This window comes from Vulpes lagopus, chromosome 14, assembly GCF_018345385.1.
Source record: "Vulpes lagopus strain Blue_001 chromosome 14, ASM1834538v1, whole genome shotgun sequence".
Taxonomy (NCBI): Eukaryota; Metazoa; Chordata; class Mammalia; order Carnivora; family Canidae; genus Vulpes; species Vulpes lagopus.
Genome location: NC_054837.1, coordinates 36,358,939 through 36,378,772, shown reverse-complemented (window position 1 = coordinate 36,378,772; position 19,834 = coordinate 36,358,939). Strand labels below are relative to the sequence as shown.

Sequence of the window (19,834 nt, the reverse complement as noted above, 5' to 3'; positions counted from 1 at the left end):
GAACAAACAAGCCATACTCTTTCCTTCCAATAAAAATTTGAGACACTTGGTGCTCTTCTTGGGAGAACTGGGGGCCTTCCCATTGCTGCAGATTCCTATAGTAGGGTCTTCTGCGCCAAAAGTGGAGTGTTTTGGCTTTGTGTGTCCTAACTCGCGCTGACTGGCGCACGCACTTTCTAGGGCTACCTCATCACCAACAGGGAGATCGTTTCAGAAGATGTCGAAGATTTCGAGTTCACCCCCAAGCCAGAGTATGAAGGACCTTTTTGTGTCTTTAATGAACCTGACGAGGTAAAGAGGTATTCCTTGGGAGACTGCCTAGTATTTGGGGTGAAATGGGAGGAGGAGGCACAACCCAGCAGTGTGCTGGACTGGATATTGAGTGGTGTGGTCCTCATTCACATTGGTGGCACAGGGCGAGTGTGAAAATAGTGACATGAGGTCCCTGCTTTTCCTAAACTTGGGGAGGGGTGCTTGGAAATAGCTCAAAGAGAAACAGAAATTCTCTGACAGCTAAGAATCATTGAATTCAGGTTCATCTAATCCAGAGATGGTTTGAACATGTCCAGGAGATGAAACCCACCATCATGGTCACCTACAATGGGGACTTTTTTGACTGGTAAGTCTGATGTCTTCTTTGTGAGTAACTAAAATGCGTTTGGGAGGGGATGTTGCACAGTGGTGTGAATATGCTTACCAGTGTGAATATACCGCTTACTGCTGCCGAACTGTACACTTACTTACAAGTGGTTGAGATGGAAGGAAAGTGTTTGGGAGAGAAGGGAGGGATAGGAGGAATGCCACTTGGTGGCCGAAGAGGCTCCTTGTATTTTGAGAAGTGTGGGGGTTCCTGGCTTTGCTTGGGGGTATGCTAGGCGCAATCTTCTTGTCTCTGAGGGACTAAAGGATAACTGCCCATGTGCTTGTCGGTCTGCCCTTATCCCTAGGCCGTTTGTGGAGGCCAGAGCAGCAGTCCACGGACTAAGCATGTACCAGGAGATCGGGTTCCAGAAGGACAGTCAGGGAGAGTACAAGGCATCCCAGTGCATCCACATGGACTGTCTCAGGTAGGCCCGGCAGCTCATCGCACTATCTTAGGAGGGCCTTCTGTGACTGGCATCCAAAGCTCCTTTCTTGCACTACTGGGTCCTGTCCACCTCCCTTTGAGGAAGGGGCCTTCTGAGAAGCAGCAGCCATCACCTTCGAGGACAGTGGCTGGGGCTCTGGCTAGGTCCAGGAATGTGCTGTCTTCATCATGTGCTCTTATTCCTTCTGCCAGCAAACATGTTAGCATTGGACCTGCTAGGGAAGCCAGAACAGAAAGATGGCCAAGTAGAGTAAGGTCTTGATGCTGTGAAAGCCCCCCACAAAGGTGGGGGCGCAGCTCCCAAGGATGTCCACACTGGAGATAGGCATTTGACGGGGCTCAGGGTGTTGAGAGGGAAGGCTGAAGGGAAAGGAGGTCTTGTGGGCCCCTGTCCCCTGTGGGGAGGTGAATTTTGGGGAACCATTGACACACTTAAAGTTTTATCTCTTTCCTCTGTAGCCTTGGCATTACCGTGCATGGGTTGGAAGGGGCAGGCCAAATCATAATTAGGATAGGAGTGAAGAAGGATGGACTTGGGGCCGGGGGCCTGTGGTCCTCAGGGTTTGCGGTGGGCTTCTGGGCAAGGAGCACGTAGGTTCTAGGTGTAAGCAGGCCTGGGAACCCCATTCCCATGGGGCACGGTAATCAGCGGTCTCTGAGGAAAGGTCGTAAAAGGATGGTTGGGGGCTCTTAGAGGAGGTGGCAATACTGGGAGGCCCCAGGGGGCATTTCTGGAGACAAGGATGGCAAGAGTGTGGAGGCCAAGGAGGTGAGACTCGATGCAATCAAGAGACAGCTGTGAGTGCTAGAGACCTAGCTGTGTCAGTCGTGGGCTGAGCCATGGGGAGGATGTGGAAATGGGCACAGGGTGAGGGGTGTAGGGTGGCTTCCTGTTTCCACGCTGAAGGGATTGTGTGAGGAGAGAACAGGAGTTTAAAACTAGGGCCTGGGGGCGGGGAAGAGCACAGCAGACTAGCAGCACCCACAGGAGAACCTGGAGAGGTTGAGGGAGGCTGGAGGTTATGGGTTCCCACTTGCTCATCTTTATATTTCTCCATGAGGGAGAAAGGGAAGCCATGGGGCTCAGAGGACTGGCCCTGGCATGTCCTCGTGTTTGTGGGCACATGGGTGAAGCCAGCTGGATCTGGGGGAAAGGCTTCATGGGAGGCCAGGGCCTGCACTGTGTGGGGTCTCAGTGGAGATCTTTGGGGTGCCTGTTAGAACTGCATCTTTCTGGGGTATATGCAGCTTTGCCATCTCTCATGGTTCTCGGTCTTTATCTTGGACTCATCTTTGACCTTTGGTCTCGTTCCCAGATGGGTAAAGAGGGACAGTTACCTTCCTGTGGGCAGCCACAACCTCAAGGCAGCTGCCAAAGCCAAGCTAGGCTACGACCCAGTGGAGCTGGACCCTGAGGACATGTGCCGGATGGCCACCGAGCAGCCCCAGGCACGTGCATTTCCTCACCATGTCACTTTTAGCTTTGATGTTGTGCCTGCTTGGCTCCTCGTTGCTCTTACTCTCTAATGTTTTCTCCTCAGACTCTGGCCACATACTCCGTGTCAGATGCAGTGGCCACGTACTACCTGTACATGAAATACGTCCACCCCTTTATATTCGCCCTTTGCACCATTATCCCCATGGAGCCTGATGAGGTCAGTGCCTCTCCTGACCCCATGTGCGCAGTGGAGCCGGGCCCAGCAGCTGATGTGGATGTGGCTGTGGGATTTTGACATGTGATTGAGGCCTGGTGTCTCCCCCACAGGTGCTGCGGAAGGGCTCTGGGACGCTCTGTGAGGCCTTGCTGATGGTGCAGGCCTTCCACGCCAACATCATCTTCCCCAATAAGCAGGAGCAGGAGTTCAACAAGCTGACGGATGATGGCCACGTGCTGGATGCCGAGACCTATGTGGGTGGCCATGTGGAGGCCCTTGAGTCAGGCGTCTTTCGCAGTGACATCCCCTGCCGGTTCAGGATGGTGAGCCTCTCTCTGGTCTTCCTGGCCTCACCCTTTTTTTGCCCTGTGGATTCCTCCCCAGGCCTCCTTCGTCTGGCCTGCCCTGGACTTGGCTCCTCTGGAGCATTCTCTGCAGTGTCCCACCTGAGGCAGATTGGCTGGGGCAAGGGCACTTCCCATCTCATTCCTGTCCTCTCTTGGTCATTTGTGCTAGAATCCTGCTGCCTTTGACTTCCTGCTGCAGAGGGTGGAGAAGACCATGCGCCATGCCATCGAGGAAGAGGAGAAGGTGCCCATGGAGCATGTCACCAACTTCCAAGAGGTAATGTTCCACCGGCCAGGGGAAATAGTCTTTGCCTGCCCTGCCTGTAGACTGGCTTCTTTCAGTAGCGTGTTTGTCACGTACCTCCTGGGCCCTGACACAGACGACACAGGGTCTCTTCTGGTCTGGCTGTGGGGGGCAGGACAGTGTTGTGATCACAGTGAATGACCCAACTTGGAGACGTAGGAGAGTTTTACAGGGAGATGGGGTTCTTGGGCTGGCTCTTGGAACATCATGGTGGGTGGATGTAGGGCAGAGGTGAGTGCTGGCTCTCCTGCTCAGTTCATTTGGACTATTCTATAGGCAATGAGGAGCCATTGGTTTTTATTTTTTGTTAAAGAGACTTTAAAAGTGCTGAGAGTCAGTTCCTACGAGTGATGGAGTATAATATAGTGACCTTAACACCTATCAAATAACAGCACCATTTACAACGTGCCCCAAGCCTGGAGACCCCAGGTACCTCCCAGCTTACCAGTCCTGGTCTTCAGACACGGCACTTCTCAGGTGCCTCTGCTGAGCACTGCTCAGCACTGGGGTGTACTGAGAGACTAGTGGTTTGGAATTTTTACCAGTTTTAGGATTAATTTCAGGAAACATTCTAATAGGCAGAACTCAAGTCAGTTTGCGTACTCTGGAAACTGAAGTGCTATGCAGCGGTTGTCAGCTCCAGTTGACATTTGCTTCAGGAACTCTTAAGGGACAATATGTGAAGAGCGTCTAGCCTGAGTTAGCACCCAGAAGGAACAGATACTACTTTCAAGTTGAAGAAGTGGCAGTATGAGTGAGACCATGGTGTGCTGGGCAGAGGCCTCCCGACGCCTGGGGAAGCCCAGCAGGGGGCTGTCTCCACAGTGATCTAAAGGGCAGCCCAGGGTTTTTAGGGAAAAGACAACAGGCTCATCACATTTCTGAGGGACCATCCCAGCTCCAGGATGTTGACAGGAGGCGCCAGCTAGGGGTCTCAGCAGCGTAGGGCTCATCCTCTGGGAACTTTGCCTCCCGGGTAGCATTTCAGAACATGACTCAGGATAAAGAAGGATGGAGTGTCTGTTTTCCTAAAGATTCATTAGCTGAGAATTTAGTAAGAAACAGAAGGTATTGATGCTTCTGGCATTTCCCAATCTATAGGATAGATTTTACTTTTTTAGTTACGGTTTTTTATGATTTTTGGTGTGTTTTTTATCTTGACTGCTTTGGAGGAAGGGTTTTAAGGAGTCTTTTAATTCTAAGGGCATTTTTGTGTTCAAGTGATATCTCTCACATGACTGCCAACTGTAACATATAGCCACTTTCCTGGTTAATCTTGTGTCTATTTAGATGTTTTCCAGTTTACTCAAAACGGTCTAAAACAGAAGTGGGCAGATGATAGCCTGTGAGACCCATGTAGCCACCAAGCTAAGAATGGTTTTCACGTTTTTAAAATGTTATGAAAAAAAGAGTATGTGACAGAATGTGTGGCCACAAAACCTAAAGTATTTATTATCTGGTCCTTTACAGAAGTTTGCCACATTATTAGATTAACCTGTGAATATACTAGTTCTCAAACGTGGGGATTGCATTCCTTGGTGTTGTGTACATTTGGTGCAGAATGAATTTACCAGATAAGTGCATGTTAATGCTCTGATTTAAGTAGATGTTATGTTTTGGGGAGTGGATAAAAATATCTGTTCATCAGAAGCCATACTTTATTTTTTAGGACAATATTTTTGTTTCTGGAGGCTCTGTTCTTTTCTGATGTGCTTCATCTTTTTTTTTTTTTTTTAATGGACTCTTTCTCTTCCTTTGTTTTAGAGTTTTAGTCTTCAGTGTTTTTAATTGTGCTCATTTTCCCACATTTAGATTTATTCTCAGATTCTCAGGGCTTCCTCCCACTGGGTATGCTCTTGGTCATGGGGTATTCTTCTCTCTGAGATTTGGAATGTGAATTTATATTCAGCAGAGAGTCTCAGGCTGAGACTATAAGGAGCTGTCAGGTTCTTTGATGTTGTTTCTGGCCTGGAGTCCCTTCTTATGTGGATCCATGGCTGGAGGGTTCCTAGACCAAGTGGAGAGTATAATGTCAACCACACACTTGTTGGAGGGACCAGCCTGTGGTTACCAGGTGCTCAGGAAGACTTTCTCCAGGAACCCAGAAGAGATGTGATTCTACTGAGCAGACTTCTCTAGTTTATCCTTTCACAGAGGTGGCCTTTGAGGATCTGGCCTTTATTTGGGGTTCTGTTTCGTCTCCCTGTTGTGTGCAGGTTGCCGCTTGCCAAGGAGGAATGGGAAATATGTGGGAGCACTCACACTGAGGGCTGAAACGGCCAGCCTTGGGAAGGCTTGTGTGTGAGGCTGGGACTTGGGGTTCAGGGGTCCTCAACTTCCTTGGACAGGAGTGCTGCGTGAACTTTACTCACATATGCAAACACCGTTCATGCCGAGCATCCGCTTTCTTTCTCAGAGTCAGCAGTGTGTGTGCAAGCAGAGGACCCTACCTGACCAGCCCCAGTAGGGACCGTGAGCCCTGGGCCTGTGAGTCTCCCTGCACCAAGGCACTTGGCATATGTTGTCCTAGTTTGATGCTGGGAGCATTAAGCTCATCCCAGCTCAAGCCTAACTTCCTGACTCTGCCCCATGTGCCTTTTCCCTTGGCTGGTTGAGTTCTATGTCCTTTCACTGTGAGTCACTGCACTATGGCGTGGTCCTGGGGACCCTGACACAGCCTGGTGTCTGCCAGGGCATAACCAAATTAGCTCACTGCTCTGGTTTTGAGTCTACTCTTTGCTTTTGCCCTCTGTGGGTAACTTAGAAGCTAACTTCTACATTTACAGGGTTCTCATATTTCATGCAGGATACCTGGGTATTTGGGATCAGGAGGGCTTTTTAAGCTAACTGCTCATTTTCTGGTTTATAAAGAAATGCTGGAGACCATCTAGCACCGAGGATCAGAGCATAGCATTTGGGCTAAGGGGGCCTATGCTTGAGCCCCTGCTAATCTCTTGTGACTTCTCATCTATCAGGTGAGGGGTTGCTGAGGGAGGGGTGTGCCCACCATGCAGGGCACCCAAGAAGAGTGCTATTGATATTCTAGCCGGGTCTTATCCTCACTGGTGGACGGCCCTGCCGTGCAAGGCTACTACTGTCTTTCACAGTTTTCTCCCAACACTGAAGGTCCTCTAGGGCAGAGGCTTCTGCTCCCCGAGATGCTGTCCTCCTTAGGGCTCTGTCTTTTCTTGCAAGGGTCCTGTACATCCAGGCCCTGGTGTTGATGGCCATTGTTTACTGTCCTTCTGGGACCTACGGTGCTTTCTTTGTAACTGACCATACAATGACCATACAATCTCAAGTTTTTGCCTTGGGTGCCACTCCTTTGTCCTTTCTCCTAGGTGTGTGATCAGATTAAGACCAAGCTCACCTCCCTGAAAGATGTTCCAAACAGAATAGAGTGTCCCCTTATCTACCACCTGGATGTGGGGGCCATGTACCCTAACATCATCCTGACGAACCGCCTGCAGGTAAGACAGATTCCCACATCAGCATTGAGCTCTTTCTGCCCAGACCCTAACTGATGCCCCTGCTGCCCTGCAGCCCTCTGCCGTGGTGGATGAGGCTACCTGTGCTGCCTGTGACTTCAATAAGCCTGGGGCCAACTGCCAGAGAAAGATGGCCTGGCAGTGGAGGGGCGAGTTCAGTGAGTGCAACACCAGGGCGGGGGTGGGGTAGCTCGGTGGGGTGGCTCAGTGGGGACCAGATGCGTAGGTCCCTGTTATGGACTCTCCTCTGTCACCCTCTTAGTGCCAGCCAGTCGCAGTGAGTACCATCGGATCCAGCACCAGCTGGAGTCAGAGAAGTTCCCTCCCTTGACTGCAGAGGGTCCAGCCCGGGCCTTTCACGAACTCTCTCGAGAGGAGCAGGCTAAATATGAGAAGCGGAGGCTGTCAGGTGAGCAACTTTCAAATGCTGTGCCCCCTCTGACTTGGGCCTTTGTTGGGTCGTGTTGGTACATCACTGCCAGAGGTCACTTAAAGGAGATGTTGCACTAGATGAGATCACTGTGAATGGGTTCTTCCTACAGCCTTTATTTCTTCTTTAGTCAGTGTTCAGATGATGAATTCTCCTTACTGTGCTCTTGAGGAATTTGGTCCAGTCACACTGGGGCTCTCCTTTTCTTGATAGGATAAACCAGCATGTATCTTCCTGACTTTTCTGCTGCTTTGTGTTAACCTAGAAAGCTGCATTTGTTGGCGTCTGTTGCTTCCTAGCTTTCTTTGGCTATGTCCAGGAGGCCTGGCTCCCTCCTATGTGGAGTCTCATGCTCCCCTGCTCTCTCTGGGCCTCAGATTACTGCCGGAAGGCATACAAGAAGATACACGTCACCAGGGTGGAGGAGCGCCTCACCACTATCTGCCAGCGGGAGAACTCTTTCTATGTGGACACAGTGCGCGCCTTCCGAGACAGGCGTTATGAATTCAAAGGTCTCCACAAGGTGAGCCTAACCTTTATGAGGTCAGGACAGAGTCTAGTTTCTGAGATGAGACTCTTTCATATGGGCAGTTGTAACTTCTCCACCTAGGATGTATGACTCCCAACCTCTAGGCTCTCATGGGTTTGGAAAGTAACGAGTGCACAGTTGTTTTTAGCTTTTAAGAATTAAAAACTTGAGGCCTGGAAACTGTTCTGAATGACTGCTTTTGAAATATTTATGTAGAGCCAGGGTCAACATACTATAGCTGAGTAGTCCATTTTTATCAACAAACTTTTATTGGAACTGAGCTGCATTCCCCTGCAGCAGGAGGTGAGCCCCTGGCACAGAAACAGGCTGCACGAGTACAGTAACCACCATGTGGCCCTTTAGTTTGCCAGCCTCTGATGGGAGGAGGCAGAGGGCAATTTACTGACAGGTTTCATTCAGTAGGATCAAGGAAGGTCCATAGCAACACCTCAGTGATCGTCGCAGATTGTTATTTTAGACTTGAGCAGGTGGAGTTATTTCTCCTGAAAGACTTTTCACGACTAGGCTCCGTAAGGCCCCTGCTCTGATAGATTCTTGTCATCACATTTTATTATTACTACCTGTTTTGCTGTTTTTTTGTGTGGTCAAATAGACATAAAACTTAACATATTTAATAAGCGCACAGTTCTGTGGCATTAGAGACATTCACACTGTTGTGCAGCCCCACCCTCTCCCTCTCCAGAACCCTTCATCTGACAGATGTGCCCATCCTTCTTCCTGTCTCAGAATTTAACTCCTGTGGGGCCTCTAGGTCAGTGGAGTCATGTGGTGTCTGCTGATGACCAGCTCCCTCACTCAGCATCATGTCTTCAGGGCTCGTCCTGGTCATGGCAGGTGTCAGAAGTTCCTTCCTTCTGAGGCTGAACAACAGTCTGTTGTGTGGATGGACCACATTGTATTCACCCTTCATCCATGGGTGCTGGGTGGCTTCCACGTTTTGGTGTCTGAATGATGCTGCTGTGAACGTGGGTGTGCAATACCTCTTCAGGTCCCTGCTTTCAGTTCTTCCAGGGGTTTGCCCAACTGGAATTGCTGTGTCCTATGGTAATTCAGTTGTTAATCTTTTGAGAACTGCTGTATCATCATCTCATTTTGTTTCAATTGGGTATTAAGTTTCTTATTCCTTTGTCTCTCTTCACATAAGCCCTAAAAGTATAGTGAGTGTATTTGTTTCATTTTTCAGAATGTAACTAAGTACATGACAAGAAGTAGGTATTCAGTAAATATCTTATTTTGTTTTTTAAATAGATAACAAACTTTCAAAAAAAATTCCTTCTCATACTGGTGAGAAGTGAAATATTTATGGCCTGCTCTGTGTCTCTTTGTTAGTTGCTCTTACTAGGGGCCTCTTGAGTAGCTCTTGTTACCCGAAGTCCAGTTAATACAGACAGAGACATCTTGGCCTCAAGAAAGCCAGTCCCATCACAGAAATGCACCCCACAGTTTCTCCTAGCGAAGACTTGCTTCATCTCAGCGAAGCAGGTGTAGCTATTCTGCCACTGTGAGTCTCATCCACACACTGAGGATGTCCTCCGGCCTTGTCTTCTAGGCTGAGCATCTCAGGATGTGCAGCCTGTGGGTGTGATGGCCAGGTGTCACCATGTGCCCCCCTCAGCTGCACTGGGTGGTGCTAGAGTCTGGTACCCCAGGCCCAGCATTCGTGATCTGTGGCTTCCAATCTGATTCAGATTCCAGAGAGCCTTTCATTCAGTCAAGATGTTTGTTGTCTATTTTTTGCCACGCTTCTCGGTATTGAAATGCATTAGCCGGGGGAATGATGGTGAGGTGTTATGGGGCAGGAGAAACTTCAAATGTTTGACAACTGTGACAGCAAGTAGGGACAGACATGCAGCTTGGGCAGGAGTGAGTTCAGGTGCCCCTGAGTGCCCATGCTGGTCACCTTTCCATGTGGGCAGTTCTATGGACTTTGACAAAAAACATACAGCTGTGTAACCACCACCACAGTGAAGAGAACATTTCTATCACAACCATTTAGAACAAGGTCCTTTGTTAGCTTGATCATGTCTGTCTTCCAGTGCTTGGTACAGGATCTGATGAGCAGCTGTTGGTCTACCCATGGCCTCTTGAGTCAGTTGTTATCTTGAGATGTTGCCTTTACTGCTGTGCATTTTGCTCTCTGCCTGTTAGTAGTTTCTGAGTTCTGTTGTTGGAGAAGACCAGTAACTCAGCTTATTGACTTCACTAAATCAGAGTAATTGGAATAACAGCACATGTTGGGAACCCTGATACCTCTTGGGTGGTGTGAAGCCTCCGTCTCTGTTGCTGGTCTCAGACTTCGGTTTCATAATTTCTCTAGTTTACTGTTGGGTTCTGGGTTCTGTCCCAGGAGACTGAAGTTGTTCCAAGTGTCCAAGAGAGTTGCCGTGGTATTTTCTCCCTGTCTTTGATCTCACAAGAATAAAAACATAATGTGGATACAATCCTTTGTGTTCAGAAGTCATTTCAGGACGTCTGCCTTACACCGGGGGCAGTACTAGGTTACTGATGGCTCAGGACACATGGGGCCAAGTGTGTGGTTCTGGCCTGGCTGCAGGATTGTGGGTTGTGCAGACCTGGGAGGGACATGTTGGTACCATACCCTTGTTGAATTTTTCAGGTGCAGCAATAGCGTGGTGGTTGTATAAAATGTCTTTATTCTTACAAATTGTGTGCTGGAGTCTTTAGGGGGGGTCAGGTCATGATGTCTGCACCTTTGCACTGGCTGTGCCTGTGAAAGGAAAGGGATAGAGTAAATGCTGAGGGTCAGCAGTGGTTTTTCTGGAATTGTCTATTGTCTTCAGTTCGGTTGATTTTTGAAGTTTTCTATAGATTTGAAATTTTCAAGCTATTAAACTTTTGGGCCTTTGTGTGAAATGTGAGCTGAAGAAGCTAGGAGGCCATCAGTGTTTTTGTTGTTTTCAGGTGTGGAAGAAGAAACTCTCTGCAGCCATGGAGGTGGGTGATGCGGCCGAAGTGAAGCGCTGCAAGAACATGGAGGTCCTGTATGACTCCCTGCAGCTGGCGCACAAGTGCATCCTCAACTCTTTCTATGGCTACGTCATGCGCAGAGGGTAGGCTCCTGCCTGAGGACATGAGTCAAGGGAGGGCTAGGAGAGTTGGTGCCTGTGGGCTTCATTCTGAGGGAGGTGGGAGAGATCTGGCTAGGGCGGGGGGCTGGGGTACGGCCACACTGTGTGGGGTGCCAGGAGATCCATACTACAGACATGTTGTCTCCAGGTCTTGGGCTAGAGATGGTGATTTGGTAGATTCCAGTATATTTATTTGACTTAGTGAAAGTCATCACTTGGAGGCTGTGGCGAGGCTCTAGGCAGTCCCTGAGCAGCACAGCGTGACGAATGAGGGGTGTGAGGTCATTCAAGGAGTCAGGATGGCCAGGAATGGGGGGCCTTAGAGCCAAGGTGGACTATTTCTGATGGACATGGGACCAGGTGGGACCTGAATGGTGCGCAAGGACCTTGGGGGAAGGGGGGGGTGCGGGTTGTGGAGGCCTGGCCACTGTGGTAGGGGTCACGAGGAGGATCAGCATGGTGGCTCTGGAGAAGGAAAAATATGGGGCACTGGGGATTAGGTTTGAGGGAAAGTTGTTTTATTTATTTATTTATTTATTTATTTATTTATTTATTTATTTATTTATTTTTAAGATTTATTCTAGAGAGAGAGCACGTGCTCACATGTGTACAGGGCAGGGGGTAGGAGCAGAAGGAGGGAGAATCCCAAGCAGACTCTTCACAGAGCGTGGAGCCCAACACACGCCTTGATCCCATGACCTAAGCTAAAACCAAGAGTTGAATGCTTAACTGTCTGTGCTTCCCAGGCCTCCCTATTTTTTTTGCTTTTTAATGATAGATGGAGGGGCCAGAAACAGGGCAAGAGTGGAGGCCCCAGGGGCAGGAGGGGTGGACCTTGGGTCACCTGACACCTCTAGATGAGACTTAGTTTGGGGGCAGTGAGGCAGATCTAGCGGGAAGCTGAGGCTGTTGTGAGCTTGTGTTTTCCTTGAGAAGTCAGAGGATGAGCATGGTGTCTGGGAGATGGGGAAGGCAGAGATGGTTCTGGGGATGGTGAGAGGGCTCATGGGGACACACAACCTCTGGGCTGGTGCTGTGGCAGCCTGCTATATCTTCCAGCTCTGCACCCTGAAGGAAGCACAGAGGTGAGTGCTTCTGTGGTTCTCCTGCCCTGCTTCAGACATCCCCTGCTAGGTGTCCTTCTCTTGCCCTCTAATGACCCTTTGAGGGGAGCCCTCCTCCCCCACAAGGCTGTGACTCTCTTCCTCAGGGCTCGCTGGTACTCCATGGAGATGGCAGGCATTGTCTGCTTCACAGGGGCTAACATCATCACCCAGGCACGGGAGCTGATTGAGCAGATCGGGTGAGTGCTGTGCTCTGGTCAGCCGCTGTGAGTGAACAGCCTAGAAAGGAAGGGTGAGGAGTGGGAATAGGGAGTGAGCAGGTGAGTGTTGTGTTTCATGGGTCTCCAGCCAGGTAGGGCCTTCATGCTGGGTTTCTCCCTACATGGAGGAGGCCATGGTCCAGTATTCAAATGGCCTTGTTTCTCTGTTTCTCTGAAGGAGACCGTTGGAGCTGGACACAGACGGAATATGGTGCGTCCTGCCCAACAGCTTTCCTGAAAACTTTGTCATCAAGACAACCAGTGTGAAAAAGCCCAAGGTGACCATTTCCTACCCTGGGGCCATGTTGAACATCATGGTGAAGGTGAGCCTGGGTCTCCAGGGAGGACCTGCCATCTGGGCCTGGGTTCCTAGCATCCTCACTCTGATGGAGATTTGGGAGGGGGACTGCATTGGCTCTCAGGTGTGTGTATTCCCTCTCCAAGCATCAGACTACCCTACCTGTGCCATTCGGCTTTTCTGTAGCCTGGGGATCTGTATAGAAAATGCTGTGCTCTTAAGTTTTCTCGTTTAGCACAGTGTCAGACTTTTTGCTTTTAACTTATTTTAAAATACTTGTAGACTTACAGAAAAGTCATGAAAATAGAACAGAGATTTGCATGTATCTTTTAGCCAGCTTCCTCTCACGTTAACATCTGTAAACTGTTATCAGAACTAAGGAACTCAGGTTGACACAACACTGACCAAGCTAGAGTCTTTATTTGGATTTCCCTGTTTCACCAGGGCTCCACACTGGTGTGCTTGTCCTGTCTCCTCTGTCCCTTCCAGGCTGGCCATTCCCTGTCTTCAAGGAATCCTGCTAGGTGTTTGTTGAAGGTGTCCCTTTTGGATCTGTGTGTTCTTTCTTGTCGTTAGAATGAGGTCATTACGGGACGCCTGGGTGGCTCAGCGGTTGAGCATCTACCTTGGGCTCAGGGTGTGATCCTGGGGTCCTGGGATGGAGTCACCATCAGGCTCCTTGCAGGGAGCCTGCTTCTCCCTCTGCCTGTGTCTCTGTCCCTCTGCACTTCTGGTCACTTCTAGGTCAGCTCCTGCCTGGTGGCCTCCCCCTGTCCCACCCACTGTTCTGCTCACCTTCTCCCTGCAGGGGTAAGTCAAGGAGCCCACACTCTGGGAGACGAGCATCAGAGAGTCTGGCCGTGTGTAGAGACCAGCGGAGCCTTGAATGAACACTGGAGGAGATACTTGCGACTCTACAGTTGTCCTGTATCTCTCTAATTTTCCTTCGTTTGAGTATCTGTTGGTGATTCTGTGGTGGCTTTTCCCTCTGGCAGCTCTCTTTCCCACATTCCTGGTACATTTATTAATTGGAATCCTTGTGTAAGGAAGCATTATCACCTTTCCTTCCCACTTAACCCTGCTTAGTGATTTCCTCGTCCTATCCTGGTATGTTTGTGACTCTGATTGTTCCTCCTTCATATTTGCCTACATATTCTTGACACATGCCTCTGTTCTGTGGTTGGAGTTCAAGTGTGGATTTTTTTGTTTTGTTTTTGTTTTGTTTTGTTTTTTTAAATTGCACTTTCTTACTTCCTGGTCCTGTAAGATGCTCCAGCCTCATCTTGAGTTTTCTTAGTCCCAGCTCTGGAATCAGCCATTTCTCTAAGGAGCCAGGTCCCTTTTATTGGAAACCAAGGTCAGGTGCGGGTGCTTGTTGTTACTGGGTGTTACTGCTTCTAGTTGCTCTCAGTGAATCAAGCTAGGAGAGATGTGTATGCCTGAGACCCGCCTCACCCACACATGCATCTGGATTTGTTTGTCTGCATGTACACTCTAAAATACAGAACATGAGTCTGCATTGATCTGTCCAGCCCCTAGCTGGTCCCCTTTCCTCATTCTTTCTCCTATAGTGAGAAGCCTGTCTCTCACTTTCTTGGTATGTTTATTTGCTTAGTGTGTGTGTGTGTGTGTGTGTGTGTGTAAAGTGGCTTCAGGATTGTGCCATCACGTGTGTAAACTTACTGGCTACAGCACAGTGTGTGTGTGTAGTTGTTTTTCTCTTTGGTTTGTACTACCCTGTCAAAACAGGGTTTGCAAGAGTGACTTCAGTCGGCCCTTTAGCGGGATTCTGTATATAATGCGGTCAGCTCGTGTCTTCCAGTCTGCAGTCCCTCTAAGATCTGCCCCATGTCCTGGTTGAATATTTTTTCATTTGCTTCTGGTAAGATTCACTCTTTACAGAGTGCAGTTCTGTGGTTTTTGACCTACATGGAGAGTCATGTTTCTACCACCACAGAGCAACACAGGACAGTTCTATCACCCAGAGGCTCCTGAGTGCTGCTCCTTTATCATCAGCCCCTCTCCCCATCCCCAGACCTTGGCTACCCATTGTGTTCGTTGTGCAATAATTCTATCTTTTCTAGAATGTCCTGTGAGTGAAACAAGTCATAAAAGCTTCTGGATTTCGCAGAATGCATTTTAGTTCATTGACGTCTAACATGTGTCAGAACTTTTAAAAAAGAACTTTTTTCTTTTTCTGGCTGAGTGGTGTCTGCTATACAGTTTGCTGGTCCGGCCAGTCTTCAGAGGTTGTCACTTCCAGGATGGTTGGGAGTGAGGCAGCCCCCTTCCTCTTGGTTTGCAGGAAGGCTTCACCAATGATCAGTACCAGGAGCTGACTGAGCCATCCTCACTCACCTATGTCACCCGTTCAGAGAACAGCATCTTTTTCGAGGTTGACGGACCCTACCTTGCCATGATCCTTCCAGCCTCCAAGGAAGAAGGCAAGAAACTGAAGAAGAGGTAGGAATCTCATAGGCTTGTGTTTGGGAAGAAAATGAATCGATGATTGAACAACCCATCCAGGAAGTAGACCAGGAGGCCAGATGGGAATAGTGCTGGTTTTTTACCTTTTTGATTCAATTTGAAAAGGTAGTAACATGAATACCACCAGCTCTTGCTCTCCACCTGTTAGATTCTGGTTGTACAGACTGTAGGCCCTTACAAGCCTCAGGTGGCAAGATGTTTGCTGCCTGGTAGATGCTGGAGGGGGAGGGTCGGACAGAGGGCCAGGACATGGAGCCAGCATCCCAGGCTCCCATTCACTGCCATGCTCGCCGGGGGGATTCCAGATATGCTGTCTTCAACGAGGACGGTTCCCTGGCTGAGCTGAAGGGCTTCGAGATCAAACGCCGAGGGGAGCTGCAGCTGATTAAGATCTTCCAGTCCTCGGTGTTCGAGGCTTTCCTCAAGGGCAGCACCTTAGAAGAAGTGTATGGCTCTGTTGCCAAGGTGGCTGACTACTGGCTGGACGTGCTGTACAGTAAGGTGAGGCCACCCCCTCCTTCCCTGGCTGCGAGGGTCCTGTGGGCAGAGGGGTGCTGTGTTCCCTGGGCTCCTGGAGAGCCAGGGGATCAGGGCTAACCCTGACAGAACCCTAGGACTGCCCTAGTTCTGGTGCCTCTCAGGATCCCTGTCAGCAGGAACCCCGTGTCCAGGGACAGAATTCTGTGAAGGAAATAAATGGCACAGAAAGATCAGTTGTGAGAGATAAATTTACCAGTGATCCCATCAACTTCTTTGATTTTCTAAATCTTTGTAGACTCTGTAAATGGGTATGTAGTTTCTACAGTGTAAACAATGGTGCTGGCTTCCCTTTAGAAACATCTCACAGAATTTTTTCTTCCCTCTTTGTTAATCATTAGTCTGTATTTCATCAAGTTCACATTACTTAACTCCCATAACTATCCACTGCTGCTGGGGATCAGATAGGCTTCTGGTTTCCACTGCAGTAATGTTGCCTTCAGCATCTCTGTACACATGATTTTCCTTCCTAGCTTGCATTGTTTGCTAAGAGGAGGCTTTCTAAATGAAAAGTATCCTGGAATATTCTGGAATATTTTTCTGTCTTCCTTTGTTTTGTGGGCTCCTGTAGCTTGGCATGTTGTCTTGTTCTGAGGGTTGGCCATAAATGAGAGTGAGTGCCAAGAGAGAAAAACACACAACACAGGATCCAGGCAAGTATTACAGAATGTTGGGGGCAGAAGACCAGGGGTACATGTACACAGGAGCAGCTGGACAGAGAAGGCAGTGCTTGCATGTGGGAGCAGTGGAGCTGGGAGGTCAGGGGTGTGTGCACGCAGGAGCAGATAGAGCTGTTTGCTCTCGGCCTCTGACTCTTCATTGGTGGGGAGTGCTTCTACCCCTCAATGGGTCCATGGTTCTCCAGCTGGCATAGTAGCTCCTCCTTTCCCTTTTTTTCTCTTCCTTTTAGGAGAAAAATCACCAGTTCTGTCTCTCCTCTTTTTTGCAGCTCTGGTATCAGTAACCCAGTTGTTAACATTTTCTACATAGTTTAATGGTGTGGCAGTTAAGGGTTCGTGTATGGATTTGTAAGTGTTGCTGTTCGCTGGTGGGAGACAGCCCTGGTATACTTCTGCCTCCAGCTCATCTGGCTGGAAAAGGTCAGATGACTCTGGGAGGAATGTTGTCAGTGAGCCTGGGGTAGCACTCCTTCCCTTCTGTGTGATGTTGTACCTGTTGCCTCTCTCTTCAGGCAGCTAACATGCCCGATTCTGAGCTGTTTGAGCTGATCTCTGAGAATCGCTCCATGTCTCGGAAGCTGGAAGATTATGGGGAGCAGAAGTCCACGTCTATCAGCACAGCCAAGCGCCTGGCTGAGTTCCTGGGAGATCAGATGGTGAAGGATGCAGGGCTGAGCTGCCGTTACATCATCTCTCGGAAGCCCGAGGGCTCTCCGGTCACAGAGAGGTAAGAGTTTTGAGGTTGAGGAAGGGATTGATTGCTTCATGTCTTAGATGCTCAGTTTGGAAGCCTGAGTCTGTTATGGAACTTCTGTACCTTCATAGTGAAGTGAGTTTCCTTGAAAAAGGATGGTTAGATGTTAGAGGAGGTGAGGGGACTGAGCCTTGGGGCCCTGCAGAACCTGGGTTCTTAGCAAGGCCAGACTGAGTGTACCCTTAGGCATAGAAATGTGGGGGTGTTTGGGGGGTCAGCTACTATGGGCACCATCACAGGGTTCAGTTGAAGTCTAGGGCAGGGCCTTGGATCTCTCACATCCTCAAGGAGGCTGTTGCCACCCTGGCTGGAAAGGTCTCAGTGGTGAGCTGCACAGAATGCTCCAGCATCCGAGGCTCTGTTGTACTGCCAGTGCTGTATCCCTTAGCCATCTCTACTGACAGACGGAAGTGTCCTCCAGCTTCTGAAACATGTCCAGAATAATAGCAAAGGATTCCATCAGACAGCATCTTCCACTCTCGACTACAGAAGTTTCGGAGTCAGCAGGTGGTTCTCTTGTCTCTCCCTTGCTCATCAGGTTGCTTGAATTGTGCAGGGCCCACATGAACAAAATAGAAAACAGTGCATTGAAGGCATGGGCTCCTAGAATGATAGGTCTTATTCCTGCCCGTCATTGTGTGTCCGTGGTAGGGCTTCCCACCAGGAATTCAAGGGTTAGAAGTGGTTCTGTGGACAGGCCTTGAGAAAAGTGCACAGATGGCCCGGGGGAGGGCAGGTGGGGTTGGGGGGACAAGTACTAAGTACCAACAAGAGAAAATGTTTCAAAGATGGCCAGAGCTGTGCTTCTGTGACCCTTTGTAACAGGGCCTTATTGCTCCTTCCACAAAGGGGTGTGCCTTCCTTCTCTTGTTCTCTGAGCAGCCCTGTGACTCGCTGTGGCCGATGCAACATGGCAGACACGACCCCTGGTTGCAGGAGGCCTTGTGGTTCTGCTCTTACCCTCTTGCTGCCTGATTGGCCTGCTGGGGGCTGAGAGGTCCTATGCAGAGGGAGGTTCAGGTGACAGCACCAACTGCCACACCTGGAGGGGAGGCCATTGCAGCTACGTGAGTGACCTCACACAGGACTACCTCAGTTACAGACTCGTAAGCCAAAAAAAGGTTATTGTTTCAATTCATTGAGTTTGGAATGGTTTGTAATATAACAGTAGACAACTGATAAAGCTACAAACATTGATAATCACTGTTCTTGCCTATGCTAGGAAGGTTGGGGGAGAAAAGCAAATGAATGAAATAAACAGCAAATATTTCTTTAAAAAGAAATCCTCAGAGTTCTAACAAAAAGAGAAGGAATTTGGTATAAGTCTAAATAAGGTTTTATACAGAGTAAAATAAAGAAGTCCTATATGTCAAAAAAAAAAAGACATCATGGGATCCCTGGGTGGCGCAGTGGTTTGGCGCCTGCCTTTGGCCCGGGGCGCGATCTTGGAGACCCGGGATCGAATCCTACGTCGGGCTCCCGGTGCATGGAGCTTGCTTCTCCCTCTGCCTGTGTCTCTGCCTCTCTCTCTCTCTCTGTGTGTGTGACTATCATAAATAAATAAAAATTAAAAAAAAGAAAAGAAAAAGAAAAAGACATCATAAAAAGCAGGCAACAGATATGAGCAGGCAACTCACAAGTGACGAATATGATGGTCAGTACACGGAAAGATCTTTAAACTCAGAGTAATCAGGAAGTGCAGATTTTGGAAGCATCTATTGGTTGGAAAGGAGGAGTGTGATGGTAGCAGTTGTCACGCATGTGGACAGGAGTGTGGGTGACAGTTACTTCAGAGCGAAGCCAGCAGTGTGTAGTGAGATAGATGATGCCTGATTCCCCTCACAATCGAGCATGCCTGGGGATGTGCCCTGAATAATTGCCCCTGTGTGTTCACATTGTGTTGAAGAGTAAATGTTGGGAATGCCATAGTATCCCTCAACCAGAAAATGGACAAGTGTGTTTTTTTTTTTAATGCAGTGAAATGCTATGAAGGCGTTGGAATGATTGAATCACAGCTACATGGTGTGCTGCCAGGTGGCACATGAATTACATTGTACCAATAACATTTGTATAAAATTTACAAACATGAAGTTCTTGTTTCAGGAACATATGGACAGGAGTAATATAGAAGTATTCATGGGATTGGTAAACACTAAAATGGGGATCACATTTGTCTCTATATATGAGGTCGGTCTGGAGAGCTGCACAGAACTTCATCCTTATATTTATTTTCTCATATGTGAAGTAAAAATGGCAGGCCATGAAGCTTGATAGGACTAGGTGATGTGTGCACAGGTGTTTGTTGTGTTTTAAGTTTCTTTGTTTAAAATATTCACAGTAACAGGGATCCCTGGGTGGCACAGCGGTTTGGCGCCTGCCTGTGGCTCAGGGCGCGATCCTGGAGACCCGGGATCGAATCCCACATCAGGCTCCCGGTGCATGGAGCCTGCTTCTCCCTCTGCCTATGTCTCTGCCTCTTTCTCTCTCTCACTGTGTGCCTATCATAAATTAAAAAAAAAAAAAAAAATTCACAGTAACAAATATTTCCTCCATTGAAAGGAAGGGGTATTGACAGTTGCTCTGTTGCTTTGCTAGTGACAGGAAAGCTGGCTTATTCTTTCCAGAAGCACGTGGACTCTGCCTGTATCTTACTGAGTAACGTTTTAGAAATGTCTAATTGTGGGGCACCTGGGAGGCTCAGTGATTGAGTGCCTTCAGCTCAGGTTGTGATCCTGGGGTCCTGTATCAGGTTCCCTGCAACGAGCCTGCTTCTCCCTCTGCCTATGTCTCTGTCTCTCTCTGTG

The 19,834-nt window shown here is 48.9% G+C and overlaps 1 protein-coding gene across 2 annotated transcripts in view; it reads left to right on the top strand.

Moving 5' to 3' along the window:
• POLE (DNA polymerase epsilon, catalytic subunit) overlaps positions 1-19,834 on the top strand; it is a 51,053-nt gene that overhangs the window by 7,551 nt on the left and 23,668 nt on the right. For both annotated transcript variants that reach the window (XM_041729063.1, XM_041729064.1), the window contains exons 10-26: positions 181-291; positions 534-619; positions 948-1,067; positions 2,404-2,536; positions 2,629-2,742; positions 2,853-3,065; positions 3,259-3,366; positions 6,735-6,863; positions 6,937-7,039; positions 7,144-7,290; positions 7,689-7,834; positions 10,784-10,932; positions 12,161-12,253; positions 12,453-12,597; positions 14,878-15,035; positions 15,365-15,560; positions 16,789-17,003. In XM_041729063.1, the coding sequence (XP_041584997.1) occupies positions 181-291; positions 534-619; positions 948-1,067; positions 2,404-2,536; positions 2,629-2,742; positions 2,853-3,065; positions 3,259-3,366; positions 6,735-6,863; positions 6,937-7,039; positions 7,144-7,290; positions 7,689-7,834; positions 10,784-10,932; positions 12,161-12,253; positions 12,453-12,597; positions 14,878-15,035; positions 15,365-15,560; positions 16,789-17,003 (2,366 nt within the window). The remainder of the gene's footprint in view (positions 1-180; positions 292-533; positions 620-947; positions 1,068-2,403; positions 2,537-2,628; positions 2,743-2,852; positions 3,066-3,258; positions 3,367-6,734; positions 6,864-6,936; positions 7,040-7,143; positions 7,291-7,688; positions 7,835-10,783; positions 10,933-12,160; positions 12,254-12,452; positions 12,598-14,877; positions 15,036-15,364; positions 15,561-16,788; positions 17,004-19,834) is intronic.